The following is a 13,210-nucleotide window of genomic DNA, read 5'->3' on the forward strand; positions in this document are numbered from 1 at the left end:
TGTTATTCTATTTATTAATTTAGGTTTTACCTAATATTTATTGATTTTATTCTTACTCATTTTTTATCTTCTTACTATTTCTATTGTATCCCGTTCTTATTTACTTTATCTTTTTACCCTGTATATATCCTATTGTGACATATCTCCAGTGTTTCCTCGGAGGGGGCTCTCTGCACCGGGGCTGTGATCGACCGTGGCTGCTGGGGCTCTGGGGGTCCTCTCAGCCTGGCTGTGGGGGGGGGGGGGGGATATGGGTGCATTCATGATTGTTTATGTTAATGAGAGTGTGGGGGGTTAGTTGGAGGGCGGGGTGGGGTGCTTTTAACCATGTAAAGCACTTTGTGCTACTTTTTTTGTATGAAAAGTGCTTTATAAATAAAGATTGATTGATTGATTAATTTCCCAGCTTTGGTCATTATATACAGTATTTTGGAGACAGAGAGTTACAGACTCTCTCCCAGACCACGGACTCATAATACAAGTCAGAGCTTTATAAAAAAAAAAAAAGTTGTGTTTTCTAAATTGGAGTTCAAGTTATTTGTACTTCCAATAGTGTTAACATACTACACAGGTCATGAACAAGATTTCTTTTACATTTTCATTGTAAATGGGCTGAAGCAGTTCATTAAAAGTAGTCTAACATAAATGTAAACGCTGTAATTTGATTATTTTAATAAACCATGAAACTTGGATGGATTCGATGCCGGTGTGACCACAGTGCACACGTCTGCTGTCGCTCACAGTGGTCCAAGGAACCGCTCAGGGAGTTTGTGTGTTCGCTCAGACACCTGAAAAATTAGAGGGAACATTGGGCCTATGACATTCAATACCCAGTTATTAAAATGTTAAGTGTAAATCATCCGCAGCCCACAATAGCAGCTGAATTTACTACGATTTCAGATCTTTTTACACGTCAATAAGAAACCACCGATGTGTAAAACAGGCTGACAACAGAATGACGTAAACCACACTGCTGCAACTGTGCAGCTCTCAGGTTTTATCTATTGTTTCTCTGTGTGGCCAGCAGGGGGAGGTGTTTTTTTTTTTTTTTTTAAATATTAATGAAAACATTTTTCATGAAAGTTGCAAATTTGTTATCTGTTTTTATGACATTTTTCACTGTGGATTACAACAACATCAACATTAGAAAATGAAATACATTTATAGTAGGTGATCATTAATCACTATTATTGGCACTATTAAAGGGCCCCAAAAATCAAACTTTGCTTAGGGCACCACGGAGGGCCAACCCTTTTTACACTTCAACGATTGTACACAAAATACAATCATCCATCCTTCTATTTATTTTCTTCCGCTTATATAATTCAGCATCACAGGGAAGCTGGATCCCAGTTGTTTTTCACAGAGGGCCAAGCAGTGGAGGGAGCTGCCGACCTCCCAGCAATACATGTAAAAGCTTTATTTTACACTGACTCGTCATCTTTATCTATCATAAAAATTTGCTTCACGATCTGAAACACGTAAGTGTGGCAAATATGCAAATAGCTAAGAAATCAGGATGGGGTAAATCGTTTCTCACTGCACTTCTGTTAGGCGACTGAATAAAAACACAAAGTCAGCAGTCTGGCTATGAATGTCTTTAATGTTTCCAAGATCAGAATCACATCAGGGTGTACAACCTCACCCCTGGCGCCGTTGCCCACCTCTCAATTTTAAATACACGTAGACATTGAGGGGTACCAGGAGGGGCTATGCGCTTACCTGCTGCTGAGTAATTGCATATGAGAGCATGAGGGTGGGAATGGATGTTTGTATCTGTGTGTGCCTGTTTGTCTGTGTCCATATGTCAGGTCGGGTATCAGACGCCACCTCTCTGGGGACATCTCAGGCCCTCCAAGGTATGGAGGCCTATCTCCCCCCACCACGCCCCCTGCCAGTGGCAGACGCCCTCAGACATTGGTGCATTGGTGGTTCTTTGTGTCCGGGGATGGGCATCCAGGTACTGCTTGTCGGGGCCTGGAGCCTGGGGCTTGCTCGGGCTCCTTCGGGGGTGGGGTGCCTTTGGCCTCTCAGCCTGGGGCTCGGTCACTCTGGCACAGCTGGCTGCCGGCGGAGCTCACGGGCACGTCACGTTTAAATCATGCTTTTTATCTGTTTTTGTTTTTTAATGTTCTGTAAAGAAGTTGGGATCACCTTGTTGTTGAATTGTGCGATATAAATAAACTTGCCTTGCATTTTGGCTGCTACCTCAAAGCACACTGTGCGCTGTCGATCTTACGTGCTGCACAATAATATTCAATATTTAGTATTTACAGTTATATTCACATAGATCATCGCGGTGATGTTGTTTATTATATTGCTCTCTTTTGTTTGCTTGTTTTCTCTTTTTTCTTTCTCAACAGGTGATCCAGGTGATTGATAGATGGATTTTTTGTCTGTTTGTTTTGTTGGCTTGGACAACTTCCTACCAGACCCGTGGAAGTGGAAGCTTCAGTGAAGAAAGATTCCTGCTCCCAGCCGTTCATTGGCTCGGCATTTTAAACCCCTAAAGGGTCACCTGGCCTGTAAATTAACAGGGCCAATAAAAAAAATCACAAGAATAATACAAAAAATTCAACCAGTTTAGCTTAATACATTAACTTATTCTTGTGTACACAGTAATTCATAAATAAATAATGTATATTATCAATAAAGATTGATCTAAACAGTTTAACTGCTATGTGCAGATAAAGGTTGCATAGCTTTAAAACATTTGCTATCCAGCAAATATCAGTCAAACTCAACACAAAGGTAACATAACAATCGTTCAAATTGTTTGGACCGGTGATCCAAATCAACTGGTGTTGGTCAAACAGATGTGTGGTAGACTTACTTTGAAGGAGCTGCTACCGACAAACCAGCAAATAAACACCAAATATTTCATCTGTGACATTTGTGAGGTTTCCTCAAACACACTCCGTCAGTCTTGTTGTTGTTGAACGACAAACTATTTAAAAATGTCGCGGGTTTACCTGGTCATATTCTCATTCACGGGGCGCTCGCCAAAACAAAAGCAAACAATTAACACCACGCCGATGCTGTTCACAGGACAGCAAGAGTAACGATCAGGAGCATCTGGTCTTCGTTATCGTTCCCCTCGTACGTGTTATTACTGCGATTTCAGCGTTTTCGCTTCACAACTAAAGTGTGCAGTTTACTTTGTGTGCACTCAAATGGAGTCAAGCCAGTTAGCGCCACCTGTGGTCAAGTGCCATAGCCTACAGCCAGATGAACTTGTGACACACATCTGAGCCACGTTTGAATTCCTGTTTCATGCACAATACATTTGTAACTTTTTATTTTTTCTGTTTTTGTGTCTTGCAAATAAACCTTTAAACTGATTTGAAATGATGTTATGTATTTATTTTTGGCCTTTATCTACGGTGGCCCTGAGAGGCCAAACAGACTGCAACTTAAGAAAACACCAGCAATAACAAAAACGCTGCAAAAGCACAAAAAACACAACTGAAATAGGAAAAAAGAAAACGGAAGTGTTTCTGGGGAGACAATAGTAATTAGTAATAAACAGAGCCAGTGTGACTAAGTGGAGCTTGTGAGAGTGAGTGGATTGAAGAAAGTGAGGGACTCAGATGTGTCAGTTTGTCTTTGTTTTTGAGTGTGGAGGAGAGTTAGATTGGGTTGGTTTTAAAGCTAAGCCAAATCACAACAACAGTCGCCTCAAGGCGCTTTATATTGTACAGTTTAATTTCCAAAACTTGCATATGATCTTCAGTTTGCAGCTGGACTATCACATAGCAGGTGGAGCAGTCTCAAATGGAGGCCAGTCCACTGCTGCCACCTGTGGCCAAGTGCCATAGCCTACTACTAGATGAACTTGTGACACACATCTGCAGCAGAGGCTGAGTGGCTGCTCTTACACCTGGAGCATCCAAATCGACCAACAAACACGCTGAAAGATGCAATGCCATCAATGTGGATTGTCCAGACTGAGAGACCTCTTCCCTCTGACCCCTCCCCAAACCCTCAAACCCTCCTACCCACCTCGACATATAAACTCTGTGTGGCTTCACGTGTTCTGTTGATGTTTACATGATCGAAATAACTTGAACACAAACACAAACAAAGAGGAAGACCGCACCGGAAGGAAACAACTACAAGTCCCACAATCCTCTGTGTTTAGGGAGCAGCAGTGAAAGTGAAAGTATTGAGCCTCCGTTCAGAGCAGCAGGAGGAGGAAGGTGGAGCTGAGGCAGGTGAGTGTTTACATGAATATGTTTCTTCTTATGACATAAAATAATTCCACGCTGTTCGTGTCTGTGGGTGAAATGTGAGGCCGGTCGGCTCCTCTGAGCGCTGGTTTCCTGTAAGTAGAGAGGAAGTGAGTTTAGCTGAGCCTCCGTTTAGTGTGAGAGAGCAGGAGGAGAGTGAGAGCTGTGCTGAGGCAGGGTGAGTGTTAACACCGCTCTGACATTACTGTGTCTCTGTGGCGGGAACAACAGGCTCCGTCAGTGGAGGCAAAAATAATCAGACTTTGGTTTTTCAAAGGAAACAACTTTATGTCGGAAGTTCCCGCACGCTCATTGGATAACGATGTGTCAATCTCGAGCTATTAGCCAATGAGCGTGCGGATTCACAGAAAGACCCGCCTTTATCACGGGACTTTAAAAACTACAATGGCGACAGAAACTCCGTGAGTGGAGTTCAGGGTGACGTTATGAAACTGTGACGTTTGAGCCACTTCCTGTTCTCAGTCCCAGCGTCCTGATCACCGAGGTTTCTGTTGCTCTGATATCTGATATTGATTATATTGGTAAACAGGCTGTAGCATAAACATCAGGGCCCTGTTTCAGGAAGCCGGTTTAGTGGAAAAACTGAGTAAGTATACCCTGAGTTAACGAAAACTCTGGGTTTTCGGTTTCACAAAGCGAGTTCAGATGAAGCCTCAGTGAGTCACTATGACGACACACTCCGTGAAGCTAACCTGCCCCCTAGCAGGTTTACTACAACTAACCCTGACTGTCTCCGCCCCTTTGTCGGAAACCTGACAGTAGGAAGTGTCAGACATGGCGTGCCCCGTCCTTGAAGAGCCAGTAGATCGTGAAGCCCAAATTCTCCGCAGAGCTCTCCGCCGGGAGAGAGTGATCAGATCGCGTTTGGACATTTGATCATTTCCTGATGATTTCCTGTGTGAACGTTACCGTTTCTCAGCACAATCTATAAGTTATTTGAATAACATCCTCAGGCCATATATTACGCATGTGACACATCGCGGACATTCTCTCAGTTCTGTACATATTATTTGTATTGCACTTCGTTTTTTTGCAAACGGGAGCTTTCTGTATAATATTGGTGACGCTGAGCACGTTTCCAAGGCTACCGTCTGTCGGGCAGTCAGGAATGTTACAGTTGCACTGAAACGTCTCCTGTACTCGTCTGTGGTGTTCCCCGGTCATAGACCCACAAGATTTATCAAAGAGGGATGCCACATAATTGCAGGTATCAGGATGACCAAAACTTAATTCATGATGTGGTGATACTTGAACTACTACTTACATTTTACATTTATTTTCACGGTTCCCAGGCGTGATTGGCTGTACAGATGGCACTCACATTCCAATCATTGCTCCTTCAGTAAATGAAGGAGACTATGTGAACAGGAAGTCTTTCCACAGCATTAATGTACAGGTACATAGTTCCCTGTAGCATTTCAAACTAACAAATTATTTCATTATAGTAATGGATGCTAATTTGTGTTCTCTGCACTGTGAAGATCATATATGATGCTGCCAACATTATCACAAATGTGGAAACCGAGTGGCCAGGCTCTGTCCATGACTCACAAATATTCCGTGAATGTACACTGAGCACAAAATTTGGACATGGTGAGTTGAAAATACTTTAAAATATATAAAGACCAATTGCTTCAGGGACATTTGAACTGAAGTGTATCCTTCTGTCTTAGGAGAGTTCACTGGCTACTTGCTTGGTGATAGGGGGTATCCATGTTTACCCTATTTGCTTACCCCTTACCCTTACCCTGAACCGGGCCCACAGCAGCGATATAATCTGGCTAATTGCAGGACAAGAGCCAGAATTGAAATGACTATCGGAATGCTTAAGGCCCGGTTTCAGTGCCTGCAAAGACTCAGGGTCACCCCAGAAAGGGCATGTGACATTATTGTGGCATGTGTGATTCTTCACAACATTGCCACAATTAGAGGAGAACACTGTCCTTCTGAACCAAACATCAGCAGTGATCCAAACCATGAACATCCTGACCCTCCCACGGACATACAAGATGGAAGCGCAGTCAGAGACACCATATGTCACAATCATTTCCTTTGACCCATCACCTCAACATGTTGAAAGAGGAATAAACAGATTTTTTGTTCAACTGGCTTTATTGGTCGCCTGTATTTCCTGTACACAAAGTATTAAAAGATGTAAACCTCATAAAGTGTCTCTGTTGCTTCCTCCTCTGTAACAGCTGTCAATGTTTCTTCATTATTTTCCTGTAGTAAAGAAATAAACAACATTGCTGTTCTACTGTAAACTCATATAATCTGTGGAGTATTACTCACAACTGCATGTTGGTCTGGCTCAACAGGAGGCTGCACCAGATGCAGTACACCACCACCATCAACTGATAGAATATGAGGTTTATACAGGTTACTTATAACTTACAAGGGACCAAATGGCAATTAACAAACATACCAAGCACCTTACACTTCATTGTCATTATGCTCTCAAACACAGCCAAGACTGAGGGAAGGCAAAATCAGTAGGAAAATAACTTCACTACAAACAAATTCATTATGGTGAAGAGTTTATCAAATGAATGAGTCGCACTGCAAAGGTGACTGTGAAGAAAGGATGTATGCACATCATGTATTATTTTGAATTTACCCCCTATGTAGGCACTTGTGTCTTGCGGGGTTATTGACTCAGAGGATGTCCCCGCAGAGATGCCTTCAGCCACAGGGCGCCCACTGTTTTGGCTGAGGGCCAACTGCTCAGCCTCTGTGAGTGGTGGAGGACCCCCACCTGTTTTTCGGGCCTCCGCTTTTTTTCTGTTGGCTATAACGGGCCACATTTGAGCATACAGAGTAAGCAAATATGTACTTGTAATGTGCTCAGATAATTTCAATAAGTGCTTACAGAAAGAAAATTAATGTAGCCTCTAACTGCAATTGATTTACATGGGACAAACAGACCAAGCACTATGGCTCATAATACAATTACACCTTACCTGTTTGGACTATATTTTTATATTTCATTTTTACTTGCTGCCAGGAACGTTTGGGGCCTGTTGGGTTGCACCTGCGCTCACATCACATCACAAAATAAAATGTATAAAATAATAAATAGAATGACATATGATAAAATAACGTGTTAAATGGGTGGAAATCCCTAGATCAATGTTTATATTAACACTCACGCATTGACTCTGTCGGCTATGTTTTGCCATGCATGCTCACTTTCTTTTGCAGCTGTGGCTGTGTTACTTTTTTCCGCGGAATTTGCATGTTATCGGCATATGCTGCCATCAGAATTTCGGCCTCAAGCGCTGTGAAATACATTGACCGCGCCTTCTTTCCCTCCGTCTCCATGGTGACTCGCTTAATCTGTGCTCCGCTTATCAGGGCTTTATGTATCCTCGTCCGCGGGCTTCACTTGGGGTTAAAGCAACTCCGTGTTGATTGAACTAATTGTTATCAGCCTTTCTGAAACCGAATATTCCGAGTTGGACAGTTCGGGGTTACTCAACCCTGAGTATCGTTTTTCACTCTGAGTTTTCTAAACCGGCTTCCTGAAACAGGGCCCAGGTCTGTTCTGAAAACTGTCTTTATTTTTTCAAAGTAAGGGAATATCTGTGGTCTGATACCGCGGGCTCATGGGCTAAGGACTTGGATTGACAAGTCAAGCGCAGATGATTGTGTTGTTTCTTATAAAGGCTTGTGTGTGTGTGCCTTCCTGTGTGTGTCCTTGTGTCAGTGGAACTGAATCAGTGTGTTAGAGAAAGTGCTCCTCTGCTGTGCCGTCATCGTGTGGATGCTTCTTTTAAAGTTGGAACTCATGTTTTTATGATCTGCTTCATTTCATTGAACCTTTATTTCTAACCATGAAGTCCCTTTGAGGTTACAGCCTCCTGGTTAGGTTTAGGCTGTTATTGTGCTTCAGGCTGAAATATGAGGAGTAAGGAGTGGGGCTGGTTAGCCCTCATGACCCTCACCATAACACATACGTCACAGGACAGTGTTTACCACAGAAACTCCATGAAATGATCAATGAGAACTTTAGAAACCCGTCAGTGTGATGCTTCCAGTACAACAGCACCTCTGAGTGTGTGTGTTTGCCTCTCAGACTAACTCCACCCTGACATCAAGAAGATGGAGGAAGAGGATGGAGCAGGATCTGCAGCATCCAGCTGTGTGTCTGTGAGGAGTGACCGGTCCAATGATAACCCTCCAGACTTCAGTAATGAACCTGCAGCAACAATGTAAGAGAGCTGCTGACTCATTTATTCAGTGTAAATAATGATTTTTGATGCAATGGGAGAAGAAAAATGACAAAAACAGTTTTAAAAATAAGGATTAAAATATTACAAACTATGTTTTTGAGTTTCCTGATGTAGTACAAAAATATATGAACATAACTGTATATAGGACAGATATTTACGGTTCTTTTAGGCAGCACCAAAAAACAAAAAGACTATTTTTAAGCTGTCTGAGGTAGTGAGTCAACATGTCACACTGGGTCAAAGGTCAGGGAGTAAAAGTGTGTTTTAAAGGAGGTTTAAAAGCAGCGAGTGAAGGAGCCTGTCGAGGTAAATCGTTCCATAACTGATCAAATTCAGTTGGTGGACCTCTGTGTGAAATCAAGCATCTGGTTCACAGAGAGGATAACCCTCACATGGGCTGTACAACATTATATAGGGAGACAAAAACAGAGATTATCGTAGCCATCGCTCTCTCGCATGGACGTGGCAGTCTTGCTGTCTGCTGCGAATCCTCCCCGTACCTCCGTGACCTCGTCTGGTATCTGCTCCCTCCTCTGTAAGAGACAGTAAAGGAAAACACGTCTCTGCCTAGTCTTGAAAATCTAATCTTATCATCCATTGTTCTTCTAGGGCCTCTTCTTCTTGTGGCCTCAGCTAACTGCTAATATTTAAATGGCTAACATTAACATGTGTGCCAGCCAGGTTAACATTTATGATGAACTATGATTAATTAACTGATGTTGAACCTGGAGCTTTACTGACCTCTGAAATTCCTCCTAAAGTGTTATTCAGTGTTGTGACAGTCAGCTGCTTCAGCTGCTGCTGGGATGGGCTGTGGCAAAGAGAACAGAGAAAATCCAAATCAGAGTTTTTCTCTGAATTAAAAGGAAACAACAATATATTCTACATGGTGAAACTGAGTGTTTCTGGTGTTTGGGTCTGTTTTTCTGTATTCATGCAGATAAAGTGTAAACTCAGATGAATTATACCATCAAATGTTAAAGGAAAATATCAGGATGAGTGTCTGTGAGCTGAGAAGGACGTGAAGCGAGCAGTTTATCCCAGAGCTGAAGCTGCTCTGTGTGCAGAGATGAGCTCAGATTCCTGCTGTGATTGATCAACAGTCACAGAAATGTAGATGATGGGTTTAGATTTTATTATTGTCATTTGTATTAGGAAATATTTAACCATATATGCTTAGAGGTGTATAATCAATTGTGTAGTGATAGGATGTGTGATCTTTAACAGGCTGCAAAGGCTTGGTGTGTATTCCACACTAGAATGCACACCCACATCCTGGGAGCACGAGAGAGGTCGTACCTTCTCTTATTGTTTTATGGTAGGATTAACGTAGCTACGTTTGTTTTAGTCTAAGTGCTCTTTGTTTAGATGAACTGCAGGACTTCCTCACTGTGTTATCTAGGGTGAACCATCTAGGGTGAGGGGGAGGCTACCCTCTTCCTGACCAAGGATGTTTGACCCTTTGATCAGCTGTAACACACACACACACACACACACACACACACACACACACACACACACACACACACACACACACACAGTATTCTTTGTTCACATGTATACCTATGTAAGATGCTATATGTTAATGACCCTATGCATATTCATGTAACCACAATAAAACGAGTGCTATGGGGAGCCTGGCTGAGAGTCTGACGGAGGTCAAGTGGTGGAACGACACTTGGCTCTAGGCAGGTCTCCCTCATGCATGAGTAAACCAGAGAACTTTGGTGCCTTGTGTCTTGCTTTTTGCTGCGTAGCAGATTGTCCTTAACGTTCCAGCGAATAGGTTCGAGCTACAAACCTATCAGTAGACTTGTAGTTATTACTGCAGTATGGTCACAGCAGATACTGATAAACATGTATTATGAGGATGGATGATCAAGTTTCTCACTCTCTCCTTTAAATCTCAGTTTTTTCTTCTTCACAGTTTATCTGTTAATTTATTAATGAATAACACTGAAAGAGTTTCTGTTATATTTCCCCTTGAACATCAGCTTATTAGGGCGGCATTAGGAAATAGCCCCCCTCCAAAGAATGAATAAATGAATGATGATAATAATAAAATGATTAAAAAGCAGAGCTCAGAGTGGTAGAATGGTCAAACATGGATCCACGGGTGGTTCAACTGCATTTGGTGACGTGACTAAAGCAAATCTTTCAAATAATCCCACCATCAACGGGATGTTGTCTCCTTTACTACAGTTACTTTACTTGGTCACCGTGTGAATTTCTTTGAAATGAACCAAATTCTTTTATTTGTTGGTTGTTGCATATTTAACCTCTACAGTCAGGAAAGGAGGAGATGAGGCCTCAACAATGTTGGGTTGTAGCTGTGGTTCAGGTTAGAGTGAGTGTCCATGGAATAAATGTAAGTCAGTGAACTGGAAACATGACTGTGTTCAAACTTTGTTTTCCTTTTTATAATGAGTCTAATCAAAGGTGGACAGAAGTATCTCCACTGTGACTTTTCTGTGTCACCATCAGAGCTTCTGCACAGTGTGGAGAAAGATCCAGAAGCAGAGCTGGACTGCAGACAGCCAGTCAGAGCAGCTGTGTACAAAGTAAGACTGAACATCTGTCTGCTGATGGACTCATTTCTGAAAACTGGACTTCTTGTGTTGTTCAGACATTGAAGAGTTTTCTTTCTCTTTAGTCTCATTGTTTTTCTTTCTTTCAGCAGATGTTGGTCTGCAGGAGGTTTTAGATGAACATAAGATCAGTCTGAGGAGGAGATGTGAACGTGTGACTGAAGGAAGTGATGAAACAGGAAGTAGAACCCTCCTCAACAGGATCTACACTGAGCTCTACATCACAGAGGGACAGAGTGAAGAGGTTCATACCCAACATGAGGTGAGGCAGCTGGAGACAGCTTCCAAGATGGACGCCCTCCATGACACTCCAATCAGGTGCCAGGACATCTTTAAAGCCTTACCTGACCAACAGAGACCCATCAGAGTGGTTCTGACCAACGGCGTGGCTGGTGTTGGAAAAACCTTCTCAGTGCAGAAGTTCACTCTGGACTGGGCAGAGGGCTTGGAGAACCAACATGTCAGTGTGGTGGTTCTGCTTTCATTCAGGGAGCTGAACCTGATCAGAGATGAGCAGTACAGTCTTCTGGAGCTGCTCCATGTTTTCCATCCAACATTACAGAAGGTCACAGCAGAGAAGCTGGCTGTCTCTCAGCTTTTGTTCATCTTTGACGGCCTGGATGAAAGCAGACTTTCATTGGATTTCACCAACAGGAAGCTGCTGTCTGATGTCACACAGAAGTCATCAGTCAGCCAGCTGCTGACAAACCTCATCCAGGGGAATCTGCTTCCCTCGGCTCTCGTCTGGATAACTTCCCGACCCGCAGCAGCCAATCAGATCCCTCCTACATGTGTTGACAGGCTAACAGAAGTACGAGGCTTCACTGACGCCCAGAAGGAGGAGTACTTCAGGAGGAGATTCAGTGATGAAGAGCTGTCCAGCAGAATCATCTCCCACATGAAGACATCCAGGAGCCTCCACATCATGTGTAGTATCCCAGTCTTCTGCTGGATCACTGCTACAGTTCTGGAGCACATGTTGACTACAGAGCAGAGAGGAGAGCTGCCCAAGACCCTGACTGACATGTACTCACACTTCCTGCTGGTTCAGACAAAGAGGAAGAAGAACAAGTACCACGAGGGACGTGAGACGAGTCCACAGGAGCTGACGAAGGCTGATAGGAAAGTTCTTCTGAAGCTGGGGAGGCTGGCGTTTGAACATCTGGAGAAAGGAAACATCATGTTCTACCAAGAAGACCTGGAGCAGTGTGGTCTGGATGTGACAGAGGCCTCGGTGTACTCAGGAGTTTGTACAGAGATCTTCAAAAGAGAGTGTGTGATCTTCCAGAAACCAGTCTACTGCTTTGTTCATCTGAGCATTCAGGAGTTTCTGGCTGCTGTCTACAAGTTCCACTGTCACACCAACAGGAAGACAAAGGTGCTGAAGAACTTTTTGGGAAAAAAATACAACAAGTCCTCTCTGGATGATTTCCTGAGCAGAGCCATGTATAAATCCCTCCAGAGTGAAAATGGCCACCTGGACCTGTTTGTTCGCTTCCTTCATGGCCTCTGTCTGGAGTCCAACCAGAGACTCTTAGTAGGTCTGCTGGGTCAGACAGAGATCAGTCCAGGAACCATCCAGAGAGTCATCAACAACCTGAAGAAGATGAACAGTGATGAAATCTCTCCTGACAGAAGCATCAACATCTTCCACTGTCTGATGGAGATGAACCACCTCTCAGTACATCAGGAGATCCAAGAGTTCCTGAAGTCAGAGAACAGATCAGAGAAGGAACTCTCTGAGATCCAGTGCTCAGCTCTGGCCTTCATGCTGCAGATGTCAGAGGAGGTTCTGGATGAGTTGGACCTGCAGAAGTACAACACATCAGAGCGGGGACGACAGAGACTGATTCCAGCTGTGAGGAACTGCAGAAAGGCTGGGTGAGTCCAGATGTGATCATTAACATCATTGATCAGTGTAGGTTAGTAGTTTAATGTTGAAAATAAAATCAGATTGTAAGCACAAAGTGTTTGTGTCCGTACGCTGCAACCTTCCACACCATTCCTTTATTGTACAGACTCAGCAGCAGCTCCATGGATCCCAAATCCAAGAGTGGAGAACAGATTTGAAGTGTGTCACATCCATGCAGTCACAGCTGTGTCCACCATGTTTCCACTGATATTAATCCTGTTCAATGAC

At 43.3% G+C, this 13,210-nt stretch overlaps 2 protein-coding genes across 3 annotated transcripts in view; both read left to right on the top strand.

The window, feature by feature from the left end:
• LOC146676531 (protein NLRC3-like) overlaps nt 1-13,210 on the top strand; it is a 183,997-nt gene that overhangs the window by 159,759 nt on the left and 11,028 nt on the right. Inside the window, exons 2-4 of one of the 2 annotated variants that reach the window (XM_085402206.1) lie at nt 8,326-8,461; nt 10,967-11,043; nt 11,160-12,951. In XM_085402206.1, coding sequence (XP_085258332.1) covers nt 8,352-8,461; nt 10,967-11,043; nt 11,160-12,951 — 1,979 coding nt within the window. In that variant the 5' untranslated portion in view covers nt 8,326-8,351. Of the gene's footprint in view, nt 1-8,325; nt 8,462-10,966; nt 11,044-11,159; nt 12,952-13,210 lie in introns of those variants that run through there. The other variant, XM_085402207.1, reaches the window with a different exon arrangement.
• LOC146676534 (carboxy-terminal kinesin 2-like) overlaps nt 1-13,210 on the top strand; it is a 296,438-nt gene that overhangs the window by 87,106 nt on the left and 196,122 nt on the right. The window lies entirely within an intron of this gene.

Source organism: Rhamphochromis longiceps, linkage group LG3 (genome assembly GCF_057381845.1).
Source record: "Rhamphochromis longiceps isolate RC_006_pf linkage group LG3, R_longiceps_female_GT1.1, whole genome shotgun sequence".
Lineage (NCBI taxonomy): Eukaryota > Metazoa > Chordata > Actinopteri > Cichliformes > Cichlidae > Rhamphochromis > Rhamphochromis longiceps.